At 41.1% G+C, this 15,586-nt stretch overlaps 1 protein-coding gene across 5 annotated transcripts in view; it reads left to right on the top strand.

Annotated features, from left to right (window-relative positions):
• arhgap36 (Rho GTPase activating protein 36) overlaps positions 1–10,589 on the top strand; it is a 76,127-nt gene extending 65,538 nt beyond the window's left edge. For all 5 annotated transcript variants that reach the window (XM_005946861.2, XM_005946863.2, XM_005946865.3 and 2 more), the window contains 8 exons: positions 2,201–2,417; positions 2,525–2,580; positions 3,051–3,201; positions 3,355–3,503; positions 5,028–5,198; positions 5,622–5,710; positions 5,813–6,039; positions 6,642–10,589. In XM_005946861.2, the coding sequence (XP_005946923.1) occupies positions 2,201–2,417; positions 2,525–2,580; positions 3,051–3,201; positions 3,355–3,503; positions 5,028–5,198; positions 5,622–5,710; positions 5,813–6,039; positions 6,642–6,973 (1,392 nt within the window). In that variant the 3' untranslated portion in view covers positions 6,974–10,589. The remainder of the gene's footprint in view (positions 1–2,200; positions 2,418–2,524; positions 2,581–3,050; positions 3,202–3,354; positions 3,504–5,027; positions 5,199–5,621; positions 5,711–5,812; positions 6,040–6,641) is intronic.
• The last annotated feature ends 4,997 nt before the right edge of the window (positions 10,590–15,586 follow it).

Genomic DNA, 15,586 nt, shown 5'->3' with positions numbered 1-15,586 from the left:
TAAGAATGCTTTTTTTTGTTAAGGATATTGATTTTCCAATAAGATTACTGGTGGAATGGAAATGTCTATAGCATTGCAGGTCTTTGTTTAAAGGAAATAAACATGTGGAGATCTTGAATCATGAATATATTATCATGAATAATAAAGCAGCGGGAGCTCACTGGTGTTGTCACTATGTTGTGTCTGACAGGAGAATAGTGCAAGAGAACCTGCTGTAAGGACACCTTGAAATATTATTTGATTTTGTACCGGAGCAGCGATGACAGCATTAGACAGTGTTATGATGGATGATAGACGGGGATGGTCTCTCTCACATAAGTATTACAGCTGTGCAAAACACCGAGCTGCACATGAAGTGGCAAACTATCCTGGATTTCAAACAGAATGACATGGCATAGCAGGTCATTTGCAGACTTTCGCTAATATTCAAAATGTGTTTCTGATGAAGGTTAAGATTAGAAAGAAGCAAATCATTAGATCAACAAAGGTCAGCTTAAGTAATATTTAGGAGTTTCTAAATGCATGAAGTCATCTGGATGATCCTGATTTGCAGAAAGTAGGAAAAAGTGGGCCTGTTGTGGAGGGCCGCACCAATAAGTAGGACTGGATAATTTGTTTTATCAAAGGATGAGAAGCTGGGACTGTTGTGAAGGGCTACACCAATGTGAAAGGGTGGGCACTTAATATTTCTAAGGGTCCACATGAATAACTGGGACTGTTGTTGAGGGCTGGAGCAATAAGCAGGGCTGGGCAATTAATATTTCCAAGGACTGATAGTTAGGAGGACAGGGGGACTGTTGTGGAGAGCCACACCAATTAACTTATAAAGGCCCTCCACAACAGATCCAATTTCTCATGTGGCTCCTGCCCACCTGCTCAGGATATGTGGTTGTCTGCCCTCATTATCAGCTGTGGCTTGTCAGTTTCCACCTGTCACAAATTGTCAGTCAGAGTATTCGATGTGTATGAACATAGTGAATATAAAGGTAACACATTAGTTTTTTATGAAGTTATGATGCTAATGTGTTGGTCACCCAAAATCCCAGAGAACACCTGGATTTGCCCCAGAGCGCACCATTTGGGAAACACTGGCTGAGACCCCCGAAATGAAGAAAATTAGGAGTGGAAGTTGAAACAGTGCATATCAGATTGTATTGCACAGTTGATTACATAAATAATGAATAAAAAGCATGGAAATGATGGCATAAACTAGTGTAAGTTTGCAAATAACGGTGGCTTTTCACTGATTTTTGCATAAATAAGGCCAAACTGCACATTTATTGTAGAAAACACAAATGAGTCCTGTTCAGATGGAGGAAATATCTTCTCATTTCTGCAGTATGTTGCTGGACTGAGCTGTGAGGAATTTCTTGATGTTCCTCCAGAAACTATTTGCAGGCCATAGACATGTGATTTATATTTCTGTGGTATTCGGCTTCTCTGACATTTACTGCATGGTAACATCAAGACAAGCGATAGGAGCTGACTCTTCTCCTCTGCTGGCCTCTTCTCCTGCCATCCATCTTCGAATGTACTTTCCATTTTCTGTCGTCAGCGTCCCTTTGTCTTTCTCACATCTCATTTTCCTCTCTCGAGCCTGCGCTGTCATCTGTTGTGAGCTTTTTTCCATCCCATTATCACCTCATACATATTTGCCTCAGCTTTCAGCATGTCTTGCTTTTTTTCACACTAATGCCTGCCTTTCCTCGTTGTTTTCTGTGCTGGAGCATTTGACCTCACACGCTACTTTGTAAAACTGGAGTTTAGTAATTAATTATGGATTTTCCTACATATCTGGACCTTGTTCTGTTAACAGTGGTGCAAATGACTATGTGAGATGAAAGTCATAGCTAATAGTGACAAATCGACAAAGAAATACCACCGATCGTAACATTTTCGCTCATTTTTAGTGACCTAACAACACTCACTCATAACACTTTCAATTGCAGCACACGGTCGTTTTAATGGAAAAAGCCCTAGCTAACCCACAAAGAGCTACATAGCTTATCACCAAACAGCACTCAGTCAAACTTCACAACCAGCTAGAGAACATGATGAGATATTTAAGCGCTATAAAGGAAGTTATCATCTTTAGGGACCGGTGGAGACCAAAAACTGAGCTAAAAAGGGAATAAATATTGTACTTTTTTGTAAATTATGAACATATTATAGGCATATATAAACATTTTTTGCTCCACAGGGTGGTCTATCAGTGGACTCGATCTCTGACCTTGTAGAGAGTCAGTCTCGCCTGCTTGAAGCGCTGCAGCTTTCCCACCCGGCTGAACTGGAATTGATCAAGTCTCCGGGTGGCAGCTCGTCGGAGGGGAGGACCCAAACCAAGCTCAGCCTCAACCCCATCTACAGACAGGTGCCTCGGGTGCTGGAGAGGTGCTGCAGTCACATCGAGACCTATGGTGAGGCTTTAAGTCCCCCAAATTTTCAGCCTTTCAGTGTTGTTTATTTGAGTCCATCCATATGTAAATTTTTAAAAGATGGTGTGTGATAACATTTTGTATTCCAGGTCTTCAGACTGTGGGTATCTTCCGAGTCGGCAGCTCCAAGAAGAGAGTGAGACAGGTTAGGATAATTATTCCAATTAATTTAATTAAAATAATAAATTAATTTAAATTACTTTTATTTTCCACTAATAATATACCATTAATATTCTGAGTTTTTGTTGTTGTTTATTTGGGGTCCAACGCCTCCTGATGTGCTGATAACTGAGGAAAAAAACTGGAAAAAATATACAGAAACTCGTTCATTCACATTTTCCCTGAAAAAAAAAACGTGGATTATTGCCAGCAGTAGAGGAGTGGTGTAGGTCTGCATGTCCCCTGATTCACCGTCGTGTGTTTCCTGTCGGTCTAAGCTGGATGCACGAATACAAAAATAATCTTTGAGCGAAAAGCTGATGATGTGTGAGATCCTGTTTTTGAGAAATGTGTCCATCGGGGAACCGTGGCCCCGTCGTGACCCGAACATGAGTTTGAAGGCACTGTCGTTGTTGTTTTTAAACACTAATATGTGTTTGCGTGCGCGCTCCTCAGCTACGGGAGGACTTTGACGTGGGCGTTGACGTCCAGCTGGATGAGGAGCACAGCGTCCACGATGTGGCAGCACTGCTCAAAGAGTTTCTGAGGGACATGCCGGATCCTCTGCTGCCCAGAGAGCTCTACCCCGCCTTCCTGCATGCCAATTGTATGCATGCACCCCCCCAATACACACATACAGACACACACAAAAACACACACCGGCTTTAATGATTGAGTTCAGTTTTTGTCTCAGTATAATTAGTGATGTGATGGGTAACTAACTTCCTGCTCCTCTTCCTCCTCTCTGGGCCTCCTGCAGTTCTGAGAGGAGCAGACCAGCTGCAGTACCTCCAGCACCTCCTCTACCTGCTGCCTCCCTGTAACTGCGACACACTGCTGCGCCTCCTCACCTTGTTACACACCGTGCAGAGCTTCGCACAGGACAGCATAGGAACCAACGACGAGGAGGTGGGACCAATGACTGATAAAGTCTTCCTCAGCCTTTGGAAGCTCTCGTAGTAGTGGCATCGAGGTCGAAGCCACACAAACACAAAATGAAAGCATTCGCCCTGAAGGGCAGTGTCAGTCCTTCAAGCACATAAATATAATATCATTTCCTAATTGAATTCCATCCATTTCCAGTAAAAAACACTCGTAACAGAGCAAAGAAACAAAGAAAGTTGGCACCACAGTGCAGTAACTGTTCCCACGTTCAAAGACAGAAGGTGGTCGTTGGGGGTTCTTGGTTGTGGAGGAACTCATTGTATATTAGACTGTGTCATTAACCTTCTTATTTTACCGCCATGTTAACATTCAGATTTTATGCTTGTGATTTATTCTTTGGAGGAACGCTGATTTTAATTTTTAAACTACTGAAATTTCTTGTGTGTTTCATAAATATTATGCACATAAATGTTGTTATTATTATTGGTAGCACTTTATGATATTGCCACACTATTAAACATTATTAAGGTATTAGCAAGTGCTTACTTCATCATTTACATAGCATTACTCCTCCCACATATGCTATTTATAAATTCAGATATTTTATCGTGATTATGATTATGTGTATTACTGGCAGTGATGAAGTAACAGTCATAGCTGTACATGGTGTAACAGTAACAGATGGATACACATATCTGTATTTATCAATGACATCTTAAAGTCTTATCATGTACAGTGAATTAAGCACTTGGTAATACTTTACTAATGCTTACCAGTGTGGCATTATTATAAAGTATTACCTTAATATTATGAGTAGTAGTAGTCGTAGTATTTTCCACTGCCTAAAGGTATCATTTAGATGTGGGCGGGGTCTCAGAGTCTAATCTTCCACAGTTTCACGGTTCCTCACAAACACAGGCTACTTTGTTTAAATTGCTAAATTTGAAGGCTAGCTGTGTTGTTTCTGGCTGTCACAGTACCGCATTTTCTCCATAATATTATTAAAGAAAAATCATGTTAATGATTTTGTTGGCTGTCCAGGACATAAAATTAGTGGAGAGAGAGTCAGAACTCTGCCAGAATAATTCCTCAGCTTCTTTTTTGGTTGGCAGATGTTATTAATGTTGTCTTAGTGGTCGTCCTGAGGGTTAGGGTCTTGGCTGATAGCACATTACAAATGCAAACATTTCTGACTAACTGGCCTTTGTGAACACAGAGTTTTTAAGCTAAGTCCCTCAGTAAGTTGCACCTCTACCAGATGCTTTTGGGAGCTGTCGACAAGCAAGATGAAATGCAGAAAAAGCATGTTTAGTCAGGAAAACTGTCCAATTTGTCCGTTTTGCTTTTGTGAAATACTGGAGAAAAATACATTGCATGAATATTCTGTTGCTTCATTGCTGTCCTGACATTTATGCTGCAGCTGCTTGTTGGTCCTCAGTAATGTAAAAAGAAATCCAACAGGATCACGTTTCGCAAACTTAATTTACCACAGCATATTCCATCTGCACTTTGACCTCCATCACCGCCTCCTCTTCCTCTGCTCTCCAGATCCCCGGAAACAAGATGACGGCCGCTAACCTGGCCGTGATCTTCGGGCCGAACCTGCTTCAGAAGGAGCGCGGGGGAGACGTGAGCCCGCAGGTGATGGGCATCGAGGACAGCACGGCGATCATCAGCGTCACACTGATGCTCATACAGAACCACAGGAGACTCTTCATGGTACTAGAAACTCACAGCGCTCTTTTGTCATTTGTGGAAGTGATTCAGAAATCTTTTATTATGTTACGCTCATTTCCAACTCGGTGAGTTTATTCTTGGACTCTACTAGAGCAGCTTTTTTCTCTAAGTTCACTTTCTTCTGATTGGCTGCCCCTCAGGGCAGAGGAGGCTCTCTCATTAACACTATGTTAATCTGAAATGAGAGCTTATACTTAGTGCTCATGGTTTCAAAGTGTCAGACTAAATATTCATGCCCTGGCGACCCTGGCCACCCTTATTATCATCCAAGTTTGTCCAGGATCGACTGACTCTGCCCGTTTCCCCCAGTGTGACTCCCCCTCACCAGACAGCTGTGATGTTCCATCGGTCCTGGAGATGCTAATTATTTTCAGTGATGCTTGAATCTGATGTGTGTTCCCGCAGGTCTCTGCAGAGCTGCAGCAGGAGGTCCTGATGAGTCTGATCCAGACCGACCCGGACATCATCGACTACCTGCTGCGTAGGAAACTCAGGTAACCGTGACAGTCAGTGGATCAGCCGTCATCAGATCTGGTGTCGGTTATGTTCGTTTGCACTAAGAAAGCTTCCGTTTAACGTCCGTCTTTCTGTCACAGCGGCAGTCACCTGACGGTGGAGAGCGGCAGCGAGTCCACAGGTCGCAGGGACACGGGGGCGTCTCTGGACTCAGTGGGAGCCTCCAGCGGCAGCCTGTCCCCACTGGAGCCCCCGTCACCGCTTTTCCCCCCGGATGGGAGCGGCGGTGATGGCAGCCTGACCAGCGAGGTCTTCCTGAACGTCCTCAAACTGAACCAGAACAGGAAGCGGCAGGACACCAGATACGGTACTATGGTCTGCTTGAGTTTTTGTGAATGTGAGGCTCTGAAGACCTGAAGGAATTTCTCATTTAAAGTTGTTTCTTTCAAAAAAATATCAACATTTAAAACATTTCGATTAATGACAGGAGCAGGAACGATACCACAACGCAAGGTTTTGAGGTTTTCAGCTGTGATCCTTGGTTAGTTTAGCATCTGCTTACTTGTCTTTTCAAGCAGTTGTTGATTTTTAGGTAAATTTCCTGCCTGAGACAGGAGTCTTTAGAAAACCCTGAAACAGTGCTCTGCAGTTTCACCACCATGTGTTAAAGCCTCTCTGAAGGCAGTGTAATGTAACACAGACCACACGCTGGCTGCTGGAGGTTGTGGACGTTTGTGGGAATGATAAGTGGGCCAACAGCACCCCCTAGTGGCGGCGGGCGATGCTGACACAGAAGTTGTTTTTAACCTGTTCTATCTTAAATTTGCTTTGCAATCTGAAACATTTAAGAAATCCGGAAGGAAGGGGGGAAATACTTTTCACAGCACTCTATGACTCATGTTACACAACTTTAAGATAATAAATAGTTTTTGTCTTTCAAGTTCTGAAACCGTGTCCTGTTCTCTGCAGGTGAGGTCCCTCCTGGTAAATCCATCCGCCACATGCGTCAGTTCCACTCCCACCACAACCTGCTCAGCCTATCCCAGTCCTCCTTCTCTTCCTCGTCCTTGTCCTCGTCCTCCACCCCCAGGCTCAACGCTCAGGACTCGGATGCCCAGGACCGTCGAGGCCCGGGTCTGAGCGCCGCGCTGAGCTTCTCTCTGAGCTCGAGTCTGAGCGGCTCGACCGAGAACAGCATCTGGGTGAGGCAGACGCCGCAGGAGGAGAGCAAGCCGTCGCCGACCACTAATTTCTGGGACTTCTTCACCGGGAAAGGTTCGGGCTCAGAGACGATGGTATGATGAAGGGAGAGGAGAGAAACAACCGGTCAAGTTCCAGATTCACTTAAAGAGACGCTTACTGGTGTAAATAATACAGGTCTCTCCCTGACATTCCCACTTGACCTCATAACCGTCCTGCTGTGGGTTTCCCAAGCTGGAAGTTGGAATTTCCCACGTTTTTTGGCCCCTCTTGAACTCAGCATGGGTATGAATGAAAACTAGAAGAAATGAAGGACACAAACTTCTCAGACACAAAAAAACGAAGGAAGAATAAATCAGTGAGATTACCTGAAGGTGGATCCACTAATAAAAACAGGATGGATTCATATTTTAAACCCTGTTTCTACAACTGCATCTTCTGACACTCAGTGTACAGAAACCATACCAGGCATACTCCGTTTGTTTGTTTTTTCCTGCAACCTGCACTAAGCTGCTTTTGCAAATGTGATGTAGCCGCTTAACATTCAGTAATGATCTCAAACACCTGCAAAGTGTGTTTCCCCAATGAGCACTGCAGGGCAAAAAGCTCAGTGTGATTGCATCTGCAGTAAATTTGGTTAAAATGTCGATTATTATACCTGAATATGTAATTAGGATGTTTCACATTGAATCTGTGCCCCTGAAAATGGTTAAATAGCTAAAAAATGTACATAAAGAAGGCATTTCGAGAAGGTTTTCACCTATAAATCAGCCCTAAATGATGTTTCTCCCATCAATGGAGACAAAAAACCCTTACATACGCCTGTTCCCCCTCTGGGTTTTCAGGTTTTAGAAAGTAAAGTGCAGGACTTTGGCCAAACATGAGTGTTTGCAAAACCAAACAACAACAAAAAAACCCTGATCATTGCCATCAAATCGCGCTAGGAGTGGTGTTTTAAGCAGCACAGGCAAGCTAAGCACAAATAAATAGAAATAGTGGCATTGGTGTCGCTCACTTACGGTATGTAAGGCTAAGTATAAATTAAGAAGCCTGTGTAGGTTCCCAGTCGTCCAGTTCACGATGGTCCAGTCACCTTCTGTTCAAGCTCTTAAGACTACAAATTAAGATCTATGCCGAAGACTTTAACCTGGGATAGTGGGGTTCAAACCCAATATGAAGCCAAAGCTCAGCACAGGTTTATGTTTTATGCTCTAAGAAGAACTCTGTTGGGTCGGACTTAAAACAAACAGCCCCTGATTTTGAGAGGACTGTTCTTTATTTCTGCCTACTTCAGCTTTAATGGTAAATGTGTCAGTGTGAGTGGAGTCAGCCAAAGATTGTCTTCTTTAGTTTAAAACAGTAAACTCTGTCTATTATTCTCTGACTTCACATCCATATTTTAATTCTAGATTCTGCTTGAGTAGCTTTACAAATCGTGCAGATCATCTTCTGTCTGAAACAAGTATTTTCAGTCCCCATCTTGAGAATGTGGCATGACTGTGTCATCCGGACTGTGTCCAATGCACTTGGGATCTGTTTCCTTTGAAATGTTGCTTTAAAGATGAAGACCAGGTCTGCAACCACTCACAGTCAGTTGCCGTCTTCAAAGCAATGTTAGCTCATCAAGGCGGCAATAAGGCGGAGTCAGCCTGCTGTCAGTTTAGGGTTGAGATTTGTGATAAGATGGCAACTAATTATAATAAATCCGTGAAAATTGCAAACCTGTTGCTGTCTATATAAGCAGAAATTCTAATTGACATTAACTACTTACATTCAGCGTCCAGCCAGAACCTCAAAGATTTAGATTTAAAGCAGAAATTCCTCCACAAATAATGACGTAGTTGTTGCAGGACAGCAATTTAACTGCAACATCACATAGTTGCTCAGCAACCAGGCTTTTATAAAGGAATATAACCAGAATACATACAGCTGGAAACCAGATGTAATCCATCTGCATTTATAAATAAAACCGCACTTATTTGCAAACCTCTTCCAGTCAGTCAGGAAGGTTGCCTCCAATTTTTTGTGCAGTAACCTTGAAATCAAATGGGTTTGATTTGAAGTCGAGGATGTTCATTGCCCAACCTCTAGGTGACCACTTGGTTGCTGCAACTTCCTGCAATTGACAGCAAAAAAAAGATGCAATCGTCTGGCAGCCAGTGAGAGGTTTCCATTCCTGTTAGTATGACTGAACCATAAGGCAGGTGTGCCTGAGGTGAGTATCAACCCTCACTGATGTCATACTGATCCAAGGCTGATTAGCTGGGGTTTTTTCAGGGATTATTTTTACATACTAATTATACATTTGATTCGTTGGCCTTGGTGTCTGAAACGTTGGCTACTTTAACAGTATGACATCTAAAATCTAAGAAGGTTTTCTTTTTTGTATTTTAAAGCAGCTCAGAGGGACTCCTGCTATTATCAGCAGCACATCACACTCACACCAGTTTGGTAATATGGAAGTCAAAAGGTTGAAAATGGAGCCAACGCTGGTGGACTGATCAGAAGTTTCTTTTATATAATGAAAGTTTACTTGTAATCACTACAAGTTGTGTTGCCTTTGAGTTGTAAGCAGTTCTTTTCACAGATTGAGTCACTTTAAGTTCCCCACTTGTAAATAGCAATGAAGTCTATCCAGAATTCACCAACTTTTGGTATACTGTATTTTTTGTAAACCAGATTTAACATTACTGTACCTCCATATGTCACATCATATCAGTACAGAGATGTGTTCCCAACCAAGTCCTAACATCTCCTCTTAATACCAACATAATGTGATGCACTGAGCGGCCCAGTAAAAGCTGCTTTTCTTATATATTCGATCAGAGAGGAGAAGCAGCCCTTCAAACTTGTCTGTGGAAGCTTGTTTGTGCCACTATAAAAGAAAATGCCATCCATATGTCAATAAAGTATAACCCTCGCTTACCAATAATTGCTATATTGCTAATTGTTACATTTTATTCATTTGTGGAACTTCTTCCTTTAAGGCACCAGGTGTCTATCTCACAATTTTGGGTTATCATCACAAACCCTACCTACTAACTCTATCGTCTAAAAACAATAGTGTTTTCAGTGTTTCAAGTCATTTACTCAGTATCAAGTTTAAAAATGTTGATATATGGTTAACAAAAATGTTTTTGTTGGGTTTTTTTTCTGTCACAAACAAGCTTCCATATATGCTACATCTTTCGGACACAAACATTCTGACTTGCATCAAACCCGTGTATAAATGCATCCATGCCTGCTTTAAAGGTTATTATGATGTGTCAAAATTCATTAAACCAACAGGAAAGTACAAAGATCCGTCTTCAGCAAGATTTCACAGGTGTTGTTGCCCTTTTTACCACAAGAGGGCGATATTTGCCAATTCATTGCAAACGTTAACATCGCCAACATACATGGTTTTTCCTACAGTCTGTGCGCACACTCAGTGTACAGACAAACAAAATAGGTTTGGGAATAGTGCCAAACAACTAGCAACTTGTTGTGCAAAGATATATATTTTTGTTGTCGTTTTTGTATCCGGTTCTGATTTCTGGACTTGTGCACTCCGTCCTTCACCCTCAGCAGGTGAATGTATCATTTTTTTCCCCCTGTCCCTGTAAAAGAAACGAGGCATTTCTTTTTCTGTATTGTTGTAAAAATCCATCAGTGTTTGTGTGAACCTGCTGTTTGAGAATGTACCACCTACCTGCAGAGAATTAAATGTCAAATTGCCTCCTGTGTCATTGTTTACTGCTCACGGTGCAGCTAGAGGAGTGGGATAAACGCACTGAGTCAGTGCGCCGCTTCAGCGGCTTCTCGGAGCTGGAGTGCGGTCATGCTTTTGGCATCGGGACAAGCATCTTAAGTGCAATAATGTCAGGAGACAAAAAAGCCTCCAGGGGTGGATGATCTCACACAGAATAGGCAGGCAGAAAGCTTTTCAGCTTCCATTTAAAAACTGGAGAGCTCTCTTCTTTTTTTTTTTTACGAAATGCCTGCAGTCAACCAGTATCCTCAGTTTTATATGTTTGCATAACTTGACTTTCAGCACAAAATATCAGGTTTGTAAACTGCGTCACTGTGGATCCTGGACCATCCAGCTGTCTGCCGATGCTGTGTTAACTTGAAGTAGCGGTTCTCTGCTTTTCTGGCTCACGGCTCCTTAACTTGAAGCAAACTTTCAGGAAAACTGAGGTTGCAGAAATTGCTGGTTGTGGCAGCTGAGTGAAGATGAGCTATGGGCTTTAACCCAGAGAGGGAAGCTTAAGTTTTTGTGGGTTTTTTAAGTTATAAAAGGGGGGGAAGGGTTTAAAATGTGAAATAATTTATATTCACACCGTTTTCAGATGTTTTAGGGTTTCTGCACCTTTTTCTAAAACAGTGTTATACAATACTGACTTTATTGTGCTACGCTGCAAAATAAACCCAATCCCCTCATATTAGGACACTTTTTTTCTTTACATGTACCAGGTCCAACTGTCCAAATAGAGAGAGGACAAATATGCCTCTCAAGCAGGCAACAAACAACCTCAAGTCTCAGGACGTTAATTTTGTACAGCAACAAGTACAAATATTAAACAAACTGCAGTTCAATCAAAATGTGCCTAATATTTTGGCAGGAATGACGACAGTCACGGTAGACTGGCACAAACAACTGATTGCAGGTAAATGGTTGTTTTCTGAGCTTCTACAGCAAAAGCTTTTTTAAAAAGAAATAGTCCCTTTAACCTTTCAAGCATCTTTTTCTTAAATACTTCAGTGGAACTTATTTATTTTTTAATTTTTCAAGTTTTTCACTGTGCATCCGTTTTTAGTTTTTTTTTATAACCACATCATCAGAATCCTCCATTTATATCGACTTTAAATATGGACAGCGCTTGTAGAGCACTCGAGCAACCTCTCATTTCTGCATTTTTTGCTTCCAAGGAGCCAGACTGTCTTGTAATTTTTTTAAAGTGGTCTTGGGCATCAGTTCGCAGGCTTTCTGAAGGTCTGTTAAGAGTTCTCTTTGGACCTGCTTTGTTACCCATTTCCAGTCCAGTCCTTGTACCTGACCATTTTCAGAGTAATACATTTATTTATTTATTAAGCCACTTTTACACTGATCTACGAAGCATGAAAGGTCTCCTAATGGACCACTGCTGTGTCTACTCATTACAGTCAACTTAGCAAAGAGCCATCTTAACCAATTTTAGTTACTCATCCTGAAAAGATCCAACTCATTAGATTACGAGCATCTAGCTGCTACTTACCCTCTTAATTTCTGTTCAACCAGCAAAGATGTGATTATGTTTTTCACACGGCTGCATTACCTCCTCTTTTCTGCATGTATGTTTAAAAAAAAACGAGACGCTATAGTCAAACATTCTCAATGAAAGAGACTGAGAGCAGAGTTGAGTTATCATCAAAACCAGTTTGTTTTATTTCAAACAGTTTGGACACCATCAGAACCAGCCGTCACTCCCAAACTTCACTGCATCTCCACGGATTCAGAATGAACGTCAGACAGCAGCAGCCCCACAAATACAAACACCGAGAGGACAACCTGGTTACTGGTCCTTCAGATCAGTCTGTAGTCGCAGACTGTGCATGAACAAAAAACCCTCCTGTGTTCAGCTGGTACAAAAATATGCAACCATTTAAAAAGCAGATTCCCTTACTTTTGTTTACCTGACCTTCATTTTAACAGTGTTGGTCTCGGTGAGGCTGCTGCTACTTTGCACACTAAAAACATTAGAGGAGTGTTAATGATGCATTCAGTCACTGTATGTCCGTCACATACTGGGTTAAACACATTTATTTGGCAAGACTGAAAAGGGGAGTGATGTGGACGACCAAACGCTCTGAAGAGACAACTGTTAAAGGAAAAATCCACCTGCAGCTGTCCGTCGGTGCTTCTGACTCCTCCCCCACACCAACAAAAGCTGTTGGATTTCATCAATTTTCCATAATGCTGTTCAAAAAGCACACAGGGGATGCTTGACTGCTGCCTTCTGTTACTCGCTGACGTATATGCTTAATTTTAGATTAATAAAATCTATAAAACAATAAAAGCAATAATAAAAATGACCAGATGAAAATATTTCTCTAAAGGAACTTTTTATATTTTAGGGTGCAAAAACTGGCCTCTGTCTCTCCACTTCTTTTCTTCTGACAATATTTTAATACTCTTGGAATTGAAGGTGTAGCTCCAAAGTTTCCACTCTTTGCTGATGACATTTTATTTTACAGTGCTTAACAAATTTATTCGACTACCACCGAATGGAAGGGTTAAGCCACAGCTGCTGTATTTTTACGTGTCTGTAAATTTGAGTATAAAAACAAGAATTCAGTTTGTTTTCTGCCTATTAAATATAAATATACAAGTTTTTAAGATATTTCTTCAAAACTTTGACAGGTGTTTTACTTCTTGCAAATGCTTTGGTTGGTTTTGGTTTCCATGGAAGAAGCCAACTTGTCTGCAAACATTTGCCAACTATTTGCAGAATGATAGTGAAACGGAGAATGGTCATCTTCAAAGTTGACTGGATTTGCTTATGGAAACATGTCAGTTTCAGGACATAAGGCACAGCTTTAACTTTCAAGGTGAACAATGGTTGCACACTTTTTCCAGTTAGTGATTGCAAATAGATGGCCATATTTTGTGCAACCACGGCAATCTGCCAAACCCAACGCAATAACAAAGTGGTTTTTGGTGTAATAACCTCTTTGTGACTGATTTCACCAATCGACAGCCGGCAAACTCCAGCAACCACTCCCGCATCTTAGCTAAAAAGCTCCACATTACCTAAGATGTGGAGAACTTTTGCATTAGACATAATAACGGCATCTGCAATATCTATAAATTAGTGCTGTCAAGCATATAAATGTGAAAGTTAAATATAGTGAAACCTTTGCAGTGGAACTACTTGAAGCTCAATACTAATATATACCATCTCCCTCAGTTTCTCTCAATCCAGTATAGTCGTTTTTCTGTGTTCTTATAGACATTGCTCATCATTAGAACTCAAACACAATCAGGACAACACAAAATGAAACAAACACCAACACCAGCTGCTGATTTATTTTAATCCTTTATGTAACCTAAAGTGGATTTTTCCTTTAACACTGTGATCACATATCAGGTTTTGGACAGTCATGTATTTTTTTGCACACCAACATCTAATAAGAGAATGTCTATAACGTGAGTATGTTAATAAACTCACAGCTCCATTGTGACCATTCCATATATTTGGGTTTGTTTGTTTTGGTCTGCCCGGTGTGCCAGATGGGTGGGGTTTGCAATTTTTAAAGCACCAGGCAGATTGAAGATATCAACCATAAGAAAGGTATCTTTGAGAGATAACGTACACTAATATTCTCGATCTAGATTTGTTGATTATTCCAAGCAAGCAATTATTTATATTCCAATAATAACATCTGTATTTATGTACACATCTCTCACTTCACACTCCCCAAATTAGATCAAAATAAATCCTCAGATTTCCAGAGCTGCCTCAGCAGACAATCAAAATTAGTAAAATACATAAAAATAAAAACAATGCAGAACATCAAAGGAAAAAACGTTAACATGGACATTCATAATAATAATAATAATAATAATAATATTTAAATAAAAAGAGCCCTGCTTCAACATAAGCATCCAACACATTGTTTCAATGAATTCTGGTTCTCATATTTAAAATAAAAAGAAAGGCTTCCAGCTGAATCTGTGGACTTCCATCTCCCTAATAATGTGCTTTTGTGCTTGACTGTGTTTATTTACATCTTGAGTACACCTACACTTTGTTTATTTAAAAAAAAAAAAGAAAAGGAATAAAAACAATATAAACATCATTTGGTATGTATGAACGCAACTTAAAGAGTCCACAGATTCTGTTGGTGTTTCAAGTCATTTGCAGCCAAAAACGACTTTCTTCAGATGTCCGAAAGTTATAAAACTACTAAGCCCCCAAGAAAAAACGAAACATAAAAATTGCGCAACACTTTCCTTTAATGTAGATTACTTCCTTTAAGTTGATTAGTTAAAGAGCAGCACAGACGTGAAAGAGAAATAGTGTTGACTTTGAACCTTCGACTCATTGAGTGAAGTGCTTCGGATGCATCGTCAAGGAAGTCGCTCGATCTCCTCCCAGTCGTTTACGCAGATTTGAGAACTTTGAGCCAAATGAGGTATTTGTTGAGTTAAACTATTTGTAGTTGTAGTTTTATGTAACATAAATGGACAGAATGACTTTGGAAGAGGCTGACAGTGATTTAACTTTGCCCACCCGATCTAGATTGGTCATATTGCTATTACCTTGAAACCAAGATAACTTGATCGGTTGGATAACCCATATTTTGCAGGATTCTGCAACATCCGGAGCTAACAGACACACGTCAGCTTTATACTGAGGAAATACAATATAGGCGCTGCTGAAAGCAACTTTATGCAAACTAGACAGGCTAAATCTCACCTAAACCTAACCAGTGTGCAACAAAGGTCCATATTGGGTGAAAAACAGGGTCTCCTCCTTCAGTCTCCTCATTAGCACTGTATTTGTGTTCAACACGGCCATTATAGCATTAGAGCACCAAAGCTAGAGGACACCTGGTGTGTAACGGATGCATCTGGATGAGAATGCGTTGGAAAAAGCAGGTTAAGGCCAGGGCTCTGGCTGCACGACGTCCAACTTTAAACTTTCTCATGCTGGCAGAACTAAGAGAAAGGCTTATGCAACAAAGAGAGC

The sequence above is a fragment of the Haplochromis burtoni genome, unplaced genomic scaffold (genome assembly GCF_018398535.1).
Source record: "Haplochromis burtoni strain Fernald_Lab_line unplaced genomic scaffold, NCSU_Asbu1 Contig_383, whole genome shotgun sequence".
Taxonomy (NCBI): domain Eukaryota; kingdom Metazoa; phylum Chordata; class Actinopteri; order Cichliformes; family Cichlidae; genus Haplochromis; species Haplochromis burtoni.
The sequence above is the reverse complement of the archived record's forward strand: the minus strand, read 5'-3'. Positions and strand labels throughout refer to the sequence as shown.